General features: G+C 37.8%; 1 protein-coding gene across 2 annotated transcripts in view; it reads right to left on the reverse strand.

Annotated features, from left to right (window-relative positions):
• Positions 1–20,099, reverse strand: part of ILRUN (inflammation and lipid regulator with UBA-like and NBR1-like domains) — a 94,217-nt gene that overhangs the window by 35,893 nt on the left and 38,225 nt on the right. The window contains exon 3 of one of the 2 annotated variants that reach the window (XM_035697616.2): positions 14,531–14,728. The exons of the other annotated variant lie outside the window; for it this stretch is intronic. Coding sequence (XP_035553509.1) covers positions 14,531–14,728 — 198 coding nt within the window. The remainder of the gene's footprint in view (positions 1–14,530; positions 14,729–20,099) is intronic. 2 annotated transcript variants of the gene reach the window in all.

Below are 20,099 nucleotides of genomic sequence, written 5' to 3' on the forward strand. Positions count from 1 at the left end.
AAACCGCTGCGCCACCCAGGGATCCCTAGATTCACTTCTTTGCATGTAGATATCTAGTTGATTCAGCACCATTTGTTGAAAAGACTATCTTTTCTCCATTGTCTTTGCTTTTAAAGATTTATTTATTTGACAGAGAAAGAGAGAGCAAGCATGCACAAGCAGGGGGAATGGCAGGCAGAGGGAGAAGCAGGCCCCCCATGGAGTAGGGAGCCTGATGCAGGGCTCAATCCCAGGACCACGGGATCATGACCTGAGTTGAAAGCAGACACTTAACTGACTGAGCTGCCCAGGCGCCCCTGTCTTTGCTTCTTTATGAAAGATCAGCTGACTGTATCTGTATCCATTTCTGGACCTTCTATTCTGTTGTTCTATCAAACTATTAGTTTATTCTTTCACCAATACCACGTGGTCTTGATTACTGTAGCTTTATATAATAAGTCTTGAAGTCAGGGAGTATCATTTCTTCACCTTTGTCTTTCTCTAATATGAGTTGGCTACTCTGGGTAGCATCTTCACAAAAAATTTAGAATCAATCAGTTGATATCGACACAAAAACCTGCCGTAATTCTGACTGGGAATGTGTTGAATCTATTGATCAAGATGGGAAGAAATAACATCTTGACAACACTGTCTTCCTACCTGTGAACATGGAAAACCTTTCCTCTTACTTAATTCTTTGATTTCTTTCATCAGAGTTGTATTGTTTTCCCTCATATAAATCTTGTTCATATTGTGACAGATTTATACTTTGGTATTTCATTTTGGAGGGATGCTAACATAATTTCAAATTCAAGTTGTTCATTGCTAGTGTTACAGGAAAGTGATTGACTTTTACATATTAACTTTGTATAATTGCTTATTAGTTCCAGGAGTTTTAGTCATTTTTTAAATTATCTATATAGATAGTCATCTGCAAAAAAGTGCAGTTTTAGCTCTTCTTTCCCAATCTATATACCTTATTTCCTTTATTTGTGTTATCACATTAGCTATAACTTCCACTATGATGCTGAAAAGCAGTGGTCTTTTCCTTGCCTTATTTCTGATCTTAGAGGGAAAGTTTCTAATTTCTCACCATTATTTTTTTTTAAGATTTATTTATTCATGAGAGAGAGAGAGAGAGAGAGAGAGAGAGAGAGGCAGAGACACAGGCAGAGGGAGAAGCAGGCTCCATGCAGGAAGCCCGACGTGGGACTCGATCCCAGGTCCCCAGGATCAGGCCCTGGGCTGAAGGCGGCGCTAAACCGCTGAGTTACCCGGGCTGCCCAAGGATAAATTTCTTTAAAAGATAAAAGCCTATTCATATTTTCTACTTCTTCCTGTGTAAGCTTTGGCAGATTACATCTTTCAAAGAACTGGTCCATTACATCTAGGCACAGAGTTGCTCATAATATGCCTTTATTATCCTTTTAATGTTCACAGGTTCTGTAGTAATGTCCCTTCTTTCATTTCTTATTTTAGTAATTTGTGTCTTGTCTTAGCCTATCTAGAGGCTTACTGATTTATTTATTTTTTTATTTATTTATGATAGTCACACAGAGGGCGGGGGGGGGGGGGCAGAGACACAGGCAGAGGGAGAAGCAGGCTCCATGCACTGGGAGCCCGACGTGGGATTCGATCCCGGGTCTCCAGGATTACGCCCTGGGCCAAAGGCAGGCACCAAACCGCTGCACCACCCAGGGATCCCAAGGCTTACTGATTTAAATGATCTTTTCAAAGAACCAGTTTCTGGTTTTGCTGATTTTCTCTATTGACTTTCTATTTGTAATTTCATTGATTCTTGATCTAATTTTTATTATTTTTCTTCTGTGTACTTTGGATTTAACTTGCTCTTCTTTTTCTAGTTTCTTAAGATAAAAGCTTTTAAGATTATAGATTTTAGGCCTTTTTTCACATTAAGCTGAATATTCTTCTGCCTTGGGTATTCAACACAAATGTTCAACACCTTTCTGATTTTAGGACCTAGAATCTCCGACTTCACCATTAAGATCCCACGAGAACTCCAAAAACAAAACAAAACAAAACAAAACAAAACAAAACAAAAAACAGATCCCTGGGATATCTGAGATGACAGAAGCCTTAAGGAATCTTTACTAAGTAGTTAATACAAAACAAGTTAACAGTTGAGGAGTGACTACTGTACTACAGGTTTCACAATATAGTCAGGTCTTTTAATAATAATAACAAAATGCTAAAATAATAACAGCATCTAACAATTAATGCTTATCATGCCAGATGCTGGTTTATAAACTTTTACATGCATTAACTCTCTAATTCCCTCAAAATCCTATGAAGTAGGTACTGTTTTCCTTATTTTATAGATTAAAAAAATCTGTCACTAAGAGATAAAATAATTTCCTACCAGTCATATTCCTAATTACTATTAACCAGAAGTCAAAACCAGATGGTATGATTTCAGAGCCCACACTACGACTCTATTGCCCTATATGTTACTAATATAAAATTTATGAATTTAACTATAAGTAAGCCAAAAAAGTTATGTTTTACTCATTCTTAGCAAGCAGCCCAGATTCTATTATTCAGATGGCTGTCTAATACATCTATTATTTTATCATTATTTATACACTTTGCCCCACCTCAGCAAAAAGAATTAGCAACCCACAGAGACAGAAGGCACATTAGTTGTTGCCAGAGGCTATGACAATAGGGAGTGATTGTTTAATGGGCATGGGGTTTCCTTTTGGTGTAATAAGAATGTGTGGGAGCTAAATAGATGACAATTGTACAATATTGCAAATGTACTAAATGCCACAGAGTTGTACACTTTAACATTTTACCACAATATATATATATATATATTTATTTATTATTATTTATTTAAATGGGACATCTTTTTTTTTCTTTTCTTTTTTTTTTTTTTAAAGATTTATTCATGAGATACACAGAGAGAGGCAGAAACAGAAGCAGAGGGAGAAGCTGGCTCAATGCAGGGAGGCCGTATACAGGACTCGAACCCTGGGACTGCGGGATCACGCCCTGAGCCGAAGGCAGACGCTCAACCGCTAAGTTACCCAGGCATCCCTTACCACAATTTTTTAAAAGAAGAATTATCTAGGGCAGGCTGGGTGGCTCAACTGGTTAAGTGTCGAACTCTGCACCGGGCATGGAGTCTGCTTAGGATTCTCTCTCCCACTGCCCTTCCCTGACCCTGTCTCTCTCTTTCCCTCTTGAAAGCAAGCAAGCAAGCAACCAAGAAGGAAATAAGAGAAAAGAAAAGAATTATCTACAATATTTTGATTAATAATAATCCAATGGAATGATATTCAACTCCTAAAAATTGTGTTTTTGAAGAGTATTTAACAAGGGGAAAGATCCTAAAATATTAGTGAGTAGGGAAAAAAGTAGGTTACACAACTGTGTAGCATAACATCAAATTTGAAAAATAAATTTTTATTTTTATTTATTTATTTTTTTGAAAAATAAATTTTTAAAAAATATTTGGACACATACATTAACAGTGTTTATATCCATATAGAAGAGTAAATATTTTGTTTTCTTCTTTATATTTTTTGTATATTCTAAGTTCTATATTTCTTTTATTATCAGAAAAAATACACTTATAAAAGAATTTAATTGCAAATACCTAATAAGTTTAGTGATATAACAGACTTAAAAGTCCCTCAAATAAGAGAACACAAAACATATAAAATGATTGAAATAAATTCAAATATATCAATAAACATTAAATGTGAGTAATCTAAATATACCAATTAGAAGACAGAGATGATCAGACTGGGTGAAAAGTTAGTCTAACTATATGCTGTCTCCAAGAAACTCCAAATATATAGACACAGGTAGGTTGAAAGTAAAAGGCTGGAAAAGGATATATCACGTAAACACTAATCAAAGAAAGCTAGAATGGCTCTATTAATATCAAAGTAGACTTCAGAGTGAAGAAAATTATCAGGGAAAAGGGGGACATTACGCAAAAATAAATGGGTCATTCACCTAGAAGACATAATTTTAAATGTGTATGCACCTAACAACTGACCTTCAAAATAAATGGACCAAACACTGACAGAACTGAAAGGAGAAATACGCAAATCCAAAGCTGTAGGTAGAGACTTCAACACTTCATTTTCAATAATAGATAGAACTATTAGACTAAAACAAGCAAATGATAAAGACACAGAGAAATTGAAAAACCAATACCAACCAACTGGATCTAACTGACAGTTATACAACACTCCACTCAAGATACCAGAACACTCTTTTGAAGTATGCATAAAATATTCACGAACAAACCCCCCCCCCCCAAAAAAATATTCACAAACAAGACAGACAATATCTTCTGGGACAAAAACATCTTAACAAATTCAAAGAACCAAAATCAAAATAAATTGTGTTCTCTGACCATAATGGAATGAAACTAGAAATGATTAAATAAGGTAATGGGAAAACCATCAAACATTTGGAAATTTAACAACACATTTCTATATAACCCATGGCTCAAAGAGAAATTTCTCAAGAGAAATTAGAAAATATTTTTGAGTGAATAAAAATAAAAACACAATATTTCAAAATTTGTGCTATGTAGCTAAAAGTAATGCTTAGAGGGAAATTTACAGTTGCTATAAAGTAAGTGTTTATGCCCCCATCCCCAAATTCTTATGTTGAAACCTAATCTCCAATGTGATTGTATTTGGCAGTGGGGCCTTAGGAAGATGATTAGGTTGAGGGTAGAGTCTTCAAGAATGGGTTAAGAATGCTCTTAAGAAAAAACAAACAACCACCGAGAGAGCCCTTACTCTCTGCCTTGTGAGAACATAGAAGACAGCCTTCTATGAACTAAGAAGCAAACAGCAGACACCCAATCTGCTGGAGTTTTGACCTCAGACTTCCCAACCTCTAGAACTGTGGGAAATAAATTTGTTTACAACACACTTCATCTATAATAGGTTTGTTACAGCAGCCCAAATGGGCTAAGAAAATAGTTTTAAACACCTATATTATAAAAGAAAGGTCTCGGGTCAACCTTAGCTTCCATCTTAAGATGGAAGGGCTAAACAATTAAAAGCAGAAATACAATAACTGAAAACAGAAAAATAAAGAAAAATCAATGAAACTAAAGACTGGTTCTCTGAAAATACCAATAAAATTAAGAAATCTAGCAAGAAAAAAGGAGAGAAGTGGTGCCTGGGTGGCTCAGTCGGTTAAGCATCTGCCTTTGGTTCAGTCATGATACCAGGGTCCTGGGATCCAGCCCTGCACTGGGCTCCCTGATCAATGGGAGCCTGGTTCTCCCTCTCCTCCCTGGTTTGTGCTCTCTCAATAAAATAAATAAAATCTCTTTTTTAAAAAAAAAAGCAAAAAGAAAAAAGGACAAAAAACATAAAACATCAAGAATGAGAGAAGAGGGGGCGCCTGGGTGGTTCAATAGTTAAGCATCTGACTTGATTTCGGCTCGGGTCATGATCTCCAGGTTGTGGAACCAAGCTGCACGTGGGCCTCTGAGCCTGGTGTGGAGTATGCCTATCCTTCTCCCTCTGCTCCTCCCCCCCCCCAGGTGCGTCCACACACGCATGAGCTCCCTCTCTCTCAGGAAGGAAGGGAGGGAGGGAAAGAAAGAAAGAAGAAAGAAAACCTTAAAAAAAAAAAAAAAAGAAAAAGAATGAGAGAAGAGATTATTACTACTGACAGAAGGCATTAAAACAATAACAAAGGTACTACAAACAACTCTACACACAAAAATTTGACAATTTAGTGAAAAGGACCAATTCCTTGAAATTAACCAAAGTCATCCAAGATGAAATAGACAACTTGAACAGATCTATAACTATGACAATATACTGTAGTAATTTTAATTCCAAAGAGAACCCTCCCAGATGATTTCACTGGCAAATTTCTTAAAAGAAAAACACCCCCATTTCTATACAATTTCTTAAAGGAAAAAAAAATTAGCACAACATATTAGTTTATAGAACTGCATTGTCCATGAGGCAGGCTACTGGCCACAGACAGATAGCTATTGATTACCAAAAATGTGGCTACAGCCTCATGTTGAAATGACCCTATTTTGGCTATCCTAACATAAAATATATTACTTTGAACATTTTTAAAAGTCCTCACATAAGATTTAGGTCAGAGGTAGGATCTGTTTTCTTAATCACTTCTGATTTCTAAACATAAAACAGAAACTAAAACTAAAAAGAAAAAATGACTTTGAAGTGGCTACTAAGCCACAGCTTAACTCACTCTAGAATTCAATTGCTCTCAAAATCATCTCAAAACAAAGTACAAGCAAAACTCTTAGAAATCAAGTGGGAGGGGGGAACGCCTGAGTGGTGCAGTTGGTTGAGTGTCTGACTCGTGGCTTCAGTTTGGTCATGATCTCAGTGTGGGATCCATGCTCAATGTGGAGCCTGCTTGGGATTCTCTCTCCCTCCCTCCCTGCTTGTGTTCTCTTTCTCTCACAAATACATAAATACACCTTAAAAAAAAAAAAGAAAAAAGAAAGAAATCAAGAGGAACTGGAAGAACACTGATCACTACAAATCAAAATCCAGAGGTTAACAGGTACACATAGCATTCCTTTCTAGAGCCCCAAGGTCCAATACTGACAACTCTCTTTGTAAAGAAAGGGAAGTACAAGCTCTTTAGAGATAAAAGGAGAAAAATAAAGAAAGCTTTAAAAAATGTAATTTTTTTTAGAATGAACTGATTTCTAAATGACAAGTATCTTTGCTGTTTCAGGGAAAAACCCCTTAGAGTATTATGGGGCTAGAGTCAAAGCATCATTTACAGGAACAGAATGCATTTGCTTTTCAGTAAGGAGACACCCTTTTCAAAGACTCCCACCTTTAACTACAAGACTAATGGGAGGTTTCTAAAAATACAGTAATGGCTACATTCTGAGCAGTAATTGAGGAATATAAATTCCATCTGAAAAACTAAGATATCAGATAAAGCTTAAGAGACCAATACATGGATCATTTTAGACACTAATCATCAATCTGTTACAAAATAACCACACAATTTTCAGCAGGTTTATAGCACATACTGATAAAGTAGGTATTCACGATTTGAATGGAAAGCAATTATGCTTGCTTCCTTACTTTTATAAGAGATATGATCTGGCCTAATTCAGTAGAAACTGCACACAATGGCACTTACTAAAAATTCCCATCATATGATAATCCAGTAAAACCTTAAGAATTTCTCACGTGAAACAATTTCAACATATATGGACATATTTTTTTTTGAGAAGTGGAAATATACATATCCCGTCATGTCCTTTTTTCCTCATTTTTATTATTTCTGAAATTAAAAGTATCATATAATCAAATGTGTTCATTTAATATAATGGCTCTACACTCCCCTCCCTGCAAGAAAGGTAATCATTAAATGAATGATGTATATTAAAATTGCTATCACATAAGATCAAAGAAATGCAGTTTTTACGTGTTTTACTATGATAGGGTTATGCTAAGTAACAACACTTTTTAAAAAAAATATTTTCTATCTGACTTTTTTTTAAAGATTTTTATTTATTTATTCATGAGAAACACACACAGAGAGAGAGAGAGAGAGAGAGAGAGAGGCAGAGACACAGGCAGAAGGAGTAGCAGACTCCATGCAGGAAGCCTGACATGGGACTCGATCCCAGGTCTCCGGGATCACAGCCTGGACCGAAGGCGGCGCTAAACTGCTGAGCCACAGGGCTGCCCTAACTAAAAACACTTTTAAACTAGATCCAGCCCCCAGCTACAGCCCTTACCAATGCATACACACAAAAGAGTTAGGGATTCTATATACGTATTTTTTTTAAAGATTTATTTATTTATGATAGACATAGAGAGAGGCAGAGACACAGAGGGAGAAGCAGGCTCCATGCTGGGAGCCCTATGCGGGACTCAATCCCGAGACTCCAGGATCGCGCCCTGGGCCAAAGGCAGGCGCGAAACCGCTGAGCCACCCAGGGATTCCCTATATACATATTTTTTTAAAAGCAAATTATGCTTAAGTATTTAATCTTTAAAATTGTCAGGGATTTTATAACTATTTTCTTTTTAATAAGAAATATATTCATATTTTAAGAAAGAATTATATTTGGTTAAAAACATTTTTAAGGGGGCTCTTGAGTGGCTCAGTGGTTGAGTGTCTGCCTTTGGCTCAGGTGTGATCTCAGGGTCCTGGGATCAGCTTGCCACAGGGAGCCTGCTTCTCCCTATGCGTATGTCTCTGTCTCTGTCTGTGTGTTTCTCATAAATAAATAAATAAGATCTTTAAAATCAAAATAAAACAACATTTTTTAAGGAACTGTCATGTCAATCCCTAAATTTTGAATCCTTGAAACCTAACATTCTAGATCAGAGAAGTTTCTGTTAACAACAAAAGGGCTTTAGCTACCATAAGAAAAATAGATGCTGCTTTCAAATTATATTTTGCCCTATCAAACATATATACACACACACACACATATATGTATTAAACGTATATATATACATATATATATGTATATTCTTCTGATTTCTTGATTTTCTATGTTCCAAACAGGTTCATGACACATATGTGCATTTTAGAGGCTAATCTGAACACTACAGCCATTTTACATTGCCTTCGACTCATTTGGAACTACCTAGACACAACCACCAAATAATTACCACCATCTGGTAACACTACCACCAACAGTAGGCTTTCTTCTCTGAAGCTGAAATAGCAAATCACCTGATAGACTTAATATTAATCTTACAACATAAACATATTTAAGGATTCCAGATTCATTTACATTTGAGACGTCCCTTCTAATAAAAACATTTCCTACACAAGTCACAATCAGCTTAGGCTAGAAGGGCTACTCATATTTCTGATATTACAGAATTCTAGAGACCAGAATCCAAACAAAGAATGCCTACTGAGGATCTTCTAGAAGCAAATGAGGCAACCTTTTGAGTATAACATATAAAAGAGAAAAGTTCTAATGGTAACGTCAACTAAATAGACATTTTTCCAAAGATATCTAGATGGCTAACAGACACATGAAAAGATGCTCAGTAACACCAATCATCAGGAAAATGAAAATTAAAACCAAAATGTAATACCATCTCGCACCTGTCAGAATGGTTATTATCAAAAGATAAGAAATATCAAGGCTTTTTGTTTTTTTTAAAGTAGGCTCCATGCCCAACATTGGGCTCAAACTCACGACCTCAAGTCATTCTTTAACTGGAGAAGATGTAAGAACTTTAAAAAGTTTTAGGAAATAAACTGTGGTTTATATAGAGCACCCAATAAGTTTCCTAGCATGTGGGACTTATTATGGCTTAGGAACTTAATAAGGTAAGTTCCAGGGGCACCTGGGTGGCACAGTCGGTTAAGCATCTGACTCTTGGTTTCGACTCAGGTCGTGATCTCAGGGTGGTGAGGAGCCCCGCATCAGGCTCCCTACTCAGCAAGAAGTCTGCTGGAGATCTTCTTTTTCTCTCTTCCTCTCTCTCTCCCACACCTGCTCTCCCTAAAATAAATACATCTTTTAAAAAATGAGGAAAGTTCCATTTCTACCTCAGAAAAATGAAATGAATAACATGTAAGTATTTAATGTACATTTGCAATGTCCCTAGGAACCCATGTGAACTATTAAAAAGAAGAGCTACTTCAAGCAGGAGAAACCTTCATTAGCAGATGATGACCACACTATTACTTCATCTTAGCTTACTTCACAACCAGAATGCCTACACAGGAGTAAATCTCTCTTACAGAACTGGGAAGAGGGTACTCTATTATTGGAAGAGAGGAAGCATATTACTGTTGGTATCAAGACTAAAATGGTGACAACCACTCATGCTGCTTACTGCTTCCCAAGAGTCAAGTGTCCTAAGTGTTCTTAAGAAGTGTGCCATCTGGGATCTCTGGGTGGCGCAACGGTTTGGCGCCTGCCTTTGGCCCAGGGCGCGATCCTGGAGACCTGGGATCGAATCCCACGTCGGGCTCCCAGTGCATGGAGCCTGCTTCTCCCTCTGCCTGTGTCTTTGCCTCTCTCTCTCTGTGTGTGTGTGACTATCATTAAAAAAAAAAAAAAAAAAAAAAAAGTGTGCCATCTTCTAGAAGGCAGGAACTCCTTTGAAGAACACTGATATTTACCCAACTACCTAAGAGTCGCCTCACCAATATTAATCCCATCCTCATCCCTAACTTACTCTAGAAATGTAGAGAAGACTTGGGGACTAATACCCCATCTACCCTAAGCTCTGACAGGAACCAATACCCTGCAGTCAAAGTTTCTTTGTGAACCCCATGTAGTAGTGAAGACCAAATTAATGACAAAGATCATTTTATCAAAATGATAAAACTACTTTTCTTAATTTATAGCTATAATTTATAACTTTTACTGAACACCATATTATTATCTCTTGTCTTCAGTTTCCTCATCCATAAAATGTAGCCAATACTTCCTTTATAAAAAGTAATTTATATGTACACAGCCCAATACAGTGTCTGACATACAGCAGGTATTAAATAACAGGTTGCTTTTATCTAAAAAGCAAATCTGTAAAAGAAGATAAAAGAAAATATTTGGGTTTGAAAATAAAGCTGCCAGGAATCAGATATGATTAGAAATGTGTGCGGTCAAAAAGGATTGCTGGTAAAGATAAATATGTGAAGCTAAGGTATTTAGTAAGGGCCAAGGGCCATATACACACACCCCACATAATGAAGAACTGTCCATACAACACACCAACAGCACCTCTCTTGAGAGATTTTCAGAGCACAGCCAACTGAAAATGGGTAGGTGCCCCACTTTATAAATTATTCAATATAGCAAAAATTCCCTTTGAGGACAAGAAATGAACTGAAACAACAGAAGTCTTATTATAAAAAATAAAGAAAATTATTCTTTCTAGAGAAGACCATCTAAAGACTGTAGAAGAGACCACCCACCAAAAACAAAACAAATAAACTTTGCTGTTAAGACAGGAAGATGAGACCCAAGGTAGTTACCTAACTTGTACAAGTTTGTGTCCAGGCAACCTAGGCCTACTTTCCAAACACTTTCCACTATACTATACTCTATGAGCTTACAAGGTGAGAGCAGAAAAACTGGGAAGGGTAAAGAATGCTTAACAAGGCAGGTTTTTTTTCATGTGCTCATAGCTATGGTTTTATGTATACTATATCACATTCTGCCAGCAATCTACCATGTCTGCTATCAGCATGTATTATGATCAATAGTAATCTGGATTCAGTGAAATATTGTAATATTACAGAATTATATTCTTTACTAGAGAAGATGAACCGTTTACAAACTCTAGGTCACACAGCACCAGAGGTCATCAGAGAAGGCAAGAAGGCAAACAAAGCTTAAGGAGGCTCCTAATTCAACAAGATCAGTTTCATTTTTAGGTTTTCCCTTTTTTTGAAGGGGCATTCATAAATGCTCTTATAAAGGAAAGGGTTCTACTGATTTTTTTAAAATGCTTTGAAAATCATGGAAGTAAATCAATTATTAAGATCTCTTGAAGGTATTAGATTTCACAAAGTCCTGAGAAACAATTCACAGATTATATGACCACAAAAGGCTTTAAATTCTTTATTGCCTCCAAAGCTAGTATATTTATATCTACCTCTAGAATTGATGACAGATGTTATAGGTACAAATTTTAATGTCCCACATAGTGATAATTTTTATATTACCACTAAAACACACCACACGACCAGAGTTTTGAAACACTAGAGAACAGTAAGAAGCAGTATCTTTGCATCAAAGGGATTTTTTTTAAAGTCACATCCCTCCCTTAAAAACACTGACATTCATTTAAAAAAAATCTCCACTCTGCTTTGGGCTCAGCTTTCTGAAGTTACAAAATAAATAAGACATGTATCACCTTACGTTTTAAAGGTATGTGAAGGATTCATCGAATTTAATTGGGTAGAAAGAGGAAAAATGCCAAAGAGACGTAAGGGGGTAAGTGCAGAGAAACTGCAATGGCTGGCGGGGAGAAAATGCAAATGGGATCTCAGCAGTGGAAGAAGCTAGTTGATCCTTGAACAACATAGGTTTGAACTGCCCAGATCCACTTATACATGGATTTTTTAAAAAATAAATATAGCGCAGTACTGTAAATGTATTTTCTCAATTTTCTGAAAAACAGCTTACTTTACCAGAACAGAACAGCACAGTATATAATACATATAACTACAAAACATGTGTTAATTAGCTGTTAATATTATTGGTAAGGTTTCTGGTCAACAGGCTATTAGTAAAGTTTTCGGGGAGTCAAAAACTTATAGGGGGCATCTGGGTGGCTCAGTTGGTTAGGCATCTGCCTTCAGCTCAAGTCATGATTCAGGGGTCCTAGGATGGAGCCCTACATCAGGCTCCTTGCTCAGCAGGGGAGTCTCTCTCTCTCTCTCTCTCTCTCGTTCTCTCTCAAAATAAATAAATAAAATCTTAAAAAAAAAGTTATGCTGGATTTTCACATGTCAGCATCCCCAACCCCCTATGCTGTTCAAGGGTTAACTGTACAGGTACAAAGGTTCTTAGAAAAAGTAGCCTGAAAAGGGAGTCCAGAGGGAAAAAACAAGTAATTTCTGCATTCTGATACATGATTGCATATTCATTTGTCATTCAACAAATAGTTCACAGTCTAGCAGGAGAGAAGGATGAGTAAAAAGTAAACAAACACCTAAAATACAATGTGTCAAGCGTAATAACAAGCTCGTGCATAATATTAATGAAAAAAGGAGGGATGAATTTCCATGGGGTAGTGAGGAGAGTAAGCAAGGAGGGAAGGAGGAATGGTGACTTCATCCCTGAGGATGAATTTACTGGAAAGAGAAAAGATATTTCTGGCGATAGGAACAACATGAGCAAGGACATGGTGAAGTGAAAGCATGTGGTGTCTTTGGGGACTGGCTGTGGGGGAGTAAAGAGGAGACTGACAATGAAAGTGAAAATGAGGCCAGATCGTGAGCAGCTTTAAGCCCCACGCCAAGGAACTGGGCTTCAGGACAGTAGGCAGGGAGGTTTCAGGCAAAGAATGATGTCATATAAGCACTATGAGACACCCTTTCTAACATTAAGATTTTTTTTTTGAGGCTACTAAAAATATGTAGTTTCCCCTGGTTGCAAAAACACAGAGACGAACATTAATTCCAGGACCCCTTGAAATCACTCCAAAGGCCCCACTGGCCTTGGGTCCAGTTAGGAGCTCCCAGAGGGTGGGAACTATTCACTATATATATTTTTTTGGATTACCAGGACATGGGATATAGTGGAACCAAGAAGAACCAGTTTGTGACAAAGGACGGTTAAGACTGAACAAAATATGACTCCAAGGTTCCTGACTGATCACCTCGGTGGGGTGTTGTTGAGAAGAATGTAAGTTTTGCCTGGAAGATAATAAGATTCAGAAATCTACAAGATGTCTACATGTTCTGTCCAAAAGCAGTTAAAACATAGGGTTGGAGCTCCAAAAAGAGTTTGCAGACACAGAGATGAATCTGAACATTGCCATGTACACTGAACTGGTGACAGCTGAACCTACATGGATGGATGAGGTCACTGAGCATGAAGAGGACCCAGCTCAGACACTAGCAATCCTGGGGCAAAGATGAAACTAGACAGAGAGAGATCATTCAGAAGAGGAGAAACAAGACAGGTATCATGTGAGCCTAGGAAGATATAGATTTCAAAAAACACTTGGAGCAGGTGCCAAATGACAGAGGGGTAAGCTAGTATGAAGACTACGTGGCTGCTGAATTTGGAAACTGGGTAATCTCTGATTTTCATTTCTCTAGAGTGGAGAAAGAATAGACTAGGTTGAAGAACAAATGAAAAAGGGAAGAAGAGGCAGTTTAGCTTACTCTGCTCAAAAAGTATACCCATAAAGAGTGGAGAGAGGTGTCGTCAGGTCCTCAGGTTGGGAGAAGTACACACATTATGCATTATCTTTTTTAGGACTTATATCTAGAGACTCTGAGAACAAGGACTGCCTTTAGCATTTCTATAGCACCTACTAGATTATATAATAAAAAGAGCAGAACTACTAAATCATTGTTTAGAATGCACAATAGATATATATCTATATATCTATATCTATATATATATCTCACACACTATCTATATATATATCTCACACACTTCACTAAATTTTAACTAAACTGCTAGTGTAAAAGGGAGAGCACTTGGGGATCCCTGGGTGGCGCAGCGGTTTGGCGCCTGCCTTTGGCCCAGGGCGCGATCCTGGAGACCCGGGATCGAATCCCACATCGGGCTCCCGGTGCATGGAGCCTGCTTCTCCCTCTGCCTGTGTCTCTGCCTCTCTCTCTCTCTGTAACTATCATAAATAAATAAAAATTTAAAAAAAAAAAAAAAAAAAAAAAATAAAAGGGAGAGCACTAGACTGAATCTGTTAGATAGTCACTGAATGAAAATCATTTACCTGCATGGGGTGACTGTTTAAAAGAGGTCATGCCTTGTTATGTAATTTGACAGGCTCTGTGAGCAACACTGGGAATGCTGTAAGATATTACCTTAATTCCTTCACCCCGGGCTGCATAAGAACATACTCACCTCCATAGTAGAGTCCTGTAGCAGTGCACATCCGCCACTGTCCCTGATACATTCCTGCTCTGCTGGGGCTGCACATCTGGACGCTGACATCTGCAATCTCCTGGGGCTCTAGCGATCTCACCATCACCATGTTCACATGTCCAAATTGGTCTCCCCCGACATATTTAAGACAAACCCCTGGAGGCCAGGCCTCTGCCCCTGAGTTCAAGCAAAAGAAAAAAATGTTAGGCAATTAGTGGTCCTATGCTGGGTGCAGTTCATTACAAAACTGTAGAAGAGCCCTTTTTCTCTTTCACACATACGTGAACCTAGCCACATATCCTTGAGCTATAAAATGTCACAAGACTGACCAGAAGGAATTATCAGAGTTAACAACCTCTGACCAACAGTCTATCCCTAAGATAAGGCACATATGACCAAAGCAAGGCAGTTCCTCAAGAAAATGTGTTTTAAGAGACCCCAGGAAAGGCCACCCATCACACCGAATCTGCAGAACCTAACTAAGAATGATGTCTGCGAAGAGCTGTGGAAATGAAGCATAGGCCACATCTTTGGAGGCCTGCTTTCTTCACTAAGGTTACTTACACATGCCCATTTTCACTAGAACTTTTTAAGCTAATTCTAAGTAAAAACATATTTGATTGTCACCAGTTTTTCTATCAAGGCAAGCTGATGAAACACATGAGGAATAATTTCTATATTATGTTCTTTTTAAAACTTTTCCCCTGATGTATGACTTTTCCTTCTGGAGTCCTTAACTATGAAAAGACCAAGGTGCAAATGACCCTACAAGTTCGAGAGAGAGGAGTCAAGTGAAAGTTTCATTTTCAGGTTCAAACAAGTAGTGGGGAAAACAGGAACAGTGGGGTGAACTCCCCTGGTAACAACACACTGATCTGTGGTCTCAGAGGTGAATGACACCAGCAAGAGGTACCTGCACAAAGAGTAGGAATAGCAATACAAAGACAAGGCACGGGCAGAAACGTCTTTCCTTCTTTGGTCTTTCCTCCTTTGGAAGTGACAAAGATCTTATTTGGGTACCTCCTCCTGTGTACCTGTAAACTAATCCAAAATAAGCAATCCATATATGGACTAGTTCTGAGAGCCAAAGGGCCACACAGTGACTAGAGGCTATCTTTCTGGTGAAATCTCTCCAGTATACTCTTTTTTACTACAGACAGAAACCTCTATATATCTTTTGGGGGGGATACATAAATTCACTATAAAAAATAAATCACTGTGAAAAAATGGGCATGGCAGGACTCTAGGACAAAGCATGCTTGAAATGTAACTCCTGAGAGCATTCTAGGATGCCTCAATACCTTGTTCTCAAAGTGTGAGACTGGTTTTGATATACTCGATGACTTACTACTGAAAAGGGAATCACAGAGAAAGGTAACTACAGCTCTACTGCTGAGATCTCAGTCCCATAACGAATGGCACATTCTGTGGCTCTTGGATCTGAAGGGGTAGCAGATGAAACAGTAAGCACAATGTTTTGTCAGACCCTCTTAAAAACATACCTGCTAGCAAAGTGCTCTCCTTAAGTTAACATTATAAAGGGCAACCACTGCTGGTGGAAAGCTTGTGATGATACCCTGGCAATACATGCAAATTGTTTCTCATTTCTGGAGCCCATGGTCTTGGCAAAAGCGTATTTGTCTGAGGTCAAGAATAGTAGCAGCTGGCATGGAGCACCTTGGAAATTGCCAGTCTCTTTAAAGACCAAGATCCAAGAGAAAAGTTAAGCTGCTATATTAGGGTTGAATTCACAATTATTCTTTCAAACACACACACGTACACATGCACACACCTGTAACAAGACATGTTAGTATGAAAACCCAAGAATGTCTGATTTTGAACTTCTAAGAAAATGAAAACCAAGACTGGGTGTGGGAAATACTTGGCTGTCCTGCACAGACAACCATAAGCAGCTGAGATGGACAGAGCTCTCAGCTATGCAAAAGAGGAGTGCCAATATTCTCTAGGGAGACTGCGTTAGTTGGTAAACATGAAGCGATTAACAAATTATGCAGCTACTGTCCTGATCTTTTTTAATATGCCAGATACTCTATTCGTATGGTGCCTGGGGAGCTTGTTGGAGAAAAAAAGTTGATGAGTTATCCACCATCAACCCTAAAGTATTAATTTACTATAAAGTGAAGAACCAATCATTTACCTTATAAGAATTACCAATAGTGTTTACTAAGACATTTAGTTCTTACAGCCTGGTAAGTCATGTAACTCTAAAAAGGTCAAAGATACTAGTTCTTAACACAGAAGGAAAGGAAATACTGGTAAGGGGCATGGACCACCAGCATATCTAAAATCTAGATTTGAGAAGTATAATACAACAGACCTTCATATTAAGTCTCAGTTACAAATTGGCTTAATGGAGGGTAGATACATCTAAAAGAAAAGAAAGACCAATCTGTGTTTTATGACTTAAGTATCACAAGCACACATTTGATCAAGGCTATGATTCTCCAGTTATCATAGAATATAATTTTATTCAAAAAAATTAAAAGTAAAAACAAAACAAAAAATCCTGACATATGGCAACTTGAGATGATAGAGAACACGGCAAAAAATGAAATAAAAGTCCACCAGTTCCAGAAAGCCTGGATTTACTAGGTATAAGTGATTACAGAAACAGTTGGAAGATAGTAAGGAACATCCAGAGACCAATGAGGAAGACAAACCTTGATAAAGACCTATTCTTTTTAAGCCCTAAAAGTCTGGAGACTACATTTCAAATTAAGCTGCATGTGAACAGGGACCTTCATTGATCTTGTCACTATTTTCTTCCTGTACTTGATATAAAGTGACTGGAATATAATAAAATTTGCTGAATGGATGAAGCAGAATTGCCTTTTCTATAGTCGTCCTGAAGAGAAAGGCAGAAATTAACTGTTTTAAGGAGCCAAAAGAAAAATGGAGGAAACAGTTGTTCTTTCTTAAGTTCTTTTCTCAACTCTTATGTTCACAAATAAAGTTGACTGTGAAGCCACTTTCTCATACAACAATCACACATACTTTGCCAAAGTCCAAGAAACAGCAGAGTTATACTCAGCTTAACATTCACTATGACTGGAAAACAGAGCATGGTTGTAAAAACTCAGAAGCTAAAGTATTGGTAAAGAAAACTGTCTATTTTCACCTTGGAGAGGCAGTTTCAAATTTTTACTTTCAATTTTGATTATAAGACTTCCTGTTCAAGTTTCCCAAGCTTCTAATACTCATATAGTGCCAAAAGTCTGGATCCTGGGATTCTGCATCTATGTCATGAAATGTCTGACTTCTGTTTTGGCATGGTCTGTATCTAAGGATTTAAACAATATTAAAAGTTGAATTTTAAACAATGTGTAACATTTATCTTCTTTGGGGAAACTGCTGGGACAGCTATATGCAATTCCTTTACATCTCATCTGTTGTATATTTGAATGCCTGACATGCCTGAAACATGACAGCAGAGAGATACCATGAAAATTATTTATGAAACTATTTCAGTGAGCACTTCTCTCGTGGAGAAGGTTATGAATGAAAGTAAAAGAGCCAAAGGAGAAATAGCTAAGGCCTGCCCTATTTCTGTTACTATATTTCCAGGAAGAACTCAGGCCAGATTAGGATGACGCCGATGCCAGTACACGTGCATGCTTTCCCTCTTTAATATCTATTACTTAGTTATGGAAGGTCAGTTTCTCCTTAATCGAATGGAAAGCATGCAGCTTATAGATACAAAACTATTTAAAAATGGATGAACAATTTCCAAAAGGATAAAAAAAATCTTTGTGTTCAAAGTAACTTAAATGGTAAAAACTCCAGCCAACTGTTGCCCAAACTCTTCAAAAAGTGTTCAGGCACAAGAATGGCCTTTCAAAGAACAAACAATGCAGACCCAGAGGCTGTTTTAAACTGGAGTTACCATGCAAAAGCAGGCGGAAAGAGCAGCGAGCCCCACCGATACAGATTTTCTCCAAGTCAAGGTGAAAGAAAGGCAGGCTCTTTGGGGTTCTGATCTGACATTTAACAATTTTATATCAACCCCTCCCAATTCCCCATTAACTCAAGGAGCTGTGTGGTAAGTGAATGGATGTATCAAGAGGATGTTTGACATACAAATCGGTTTCTGCAAAAAAGAGTAGCTCAAATATTTCAGTGGTACTCTCAGAACTTTTAATATTTAAAAACACTATAAAGAATTCACAGCAAGCCAGACTATTTTCAGTAGTTTCACTATAAATAAACAAGGTCTTAATTTTTTAAAAAATAAAACTGAATTCATGAATAAGCTTCAAAAGCAGTTTTGAGCAGCAACTAGAAGGTTTTAGTAATTCAAAGAAGAAACATGATGAACAGAAGCTGAACTAAAGAGACTGTTTTAGGGGCACCTGGGCATCTGACTCTTGATTTCGGTTCAGGTCATGATCTGGGATCAAAGGATCAAGTCTCACATTGAGCTCTGTGCTCAGCACAGAGTCTACTTGGGATTCTCTCTCTCTTCCTCTGTCCCTCCCCATGTAAGCTCATTCTCACTCGCTCTAAAAAATAAATGAAATCTTTAAAAAAGAAATTGTTTTAATACTTTTAAAAGCCTACAACACTGGGACGCCTGGGTAGCTCAGCAGTTGAGCATCTTCCTTGGGCTCAGGGTGTGATCCCGGGGTCCTGGGAGCCAGTCCCACATCGGGCTCCCTGCAGGGAGCCTGCTTCTCCCTCTGCCTATGTCTCTGTCCCCTCTCTGTGTCTTTCATGAATAAATAAATAAAAATCTTAAAAAAAAAAAGGGCCTACAACATTAAGAAAAGAAAGAAAGAAATCAGACCAATAAAAGGGAAAGAAATCAGGCAAAAATAATTAAGCTTTGAAAAAAAGCTTCTTTTTTGGAAAAAAAAAAGAATTTCAAGAAAAACAGAAAACATGGCTATTTTCCCATACCACCATGTGTCCCTCAAACTAACAATGCCCTACACAGTTACAACCAAAAGGGAAAAGAAGCTAATGAAAATTTTATAAAGCCATGGATATCTCCAGTCATCTACAACATCGGGTCAATCCGGATTATACACTGAACTTTCATCCAAAGGAGAGTTACTCCTAAAAAAGTCAGAAAAACTAAGAATAAAACTTTGGTACATTAGTTAGTATATAAGGGGATCCCTGGGTGGCGCAGCGGTTTAGCGCCTGCCTTTGGCCCAGGGCGCGATCCTGGAGACCCAGGATCGAGTCCCACGTCGGGCTCCCAGTGCATGGAGCCTGCTTCTCCCTCTGCCTGTGTCTCTGCCTCTCTCTCTCTCTCTGTGACTATCATAAATAAATAAAAATTAAAAAAAAAAATGCTAGCTTAGCCAGTCTTTCCCCATCATAAGAAAATTACAGTACAAAAACTTAAAAGTAAACAGTCAATAAAAGGTCACTTTTACAGGTTTATTTGAGCCCTGAGAGTTTTTTTTATCACGTCACATCAGATCACCTTGCTAGACAGAGTTCCCCCACATACACAGATTTTTAGCTAAATATGCCTTCTGCCAAGATTCCCAACTCTCAGAATTTCTCTGTTAAGTCCTCA

The sequence above is a fragment of the Canis lupus genome, chromosome 12, assembly GCF_003254725.2.
Source record: "Canis lupus dingo isolate Sandy chromosome 12, ASM325472v2, whole genome shotgun sequence".
In the NCBI taxonomy this organism is placed as follows: domain Eukaryota; kingdom Metazoa; phylum Chordata; class Mammalia; order Carnivora; family Canidae; genus Canis; species Canis lupus.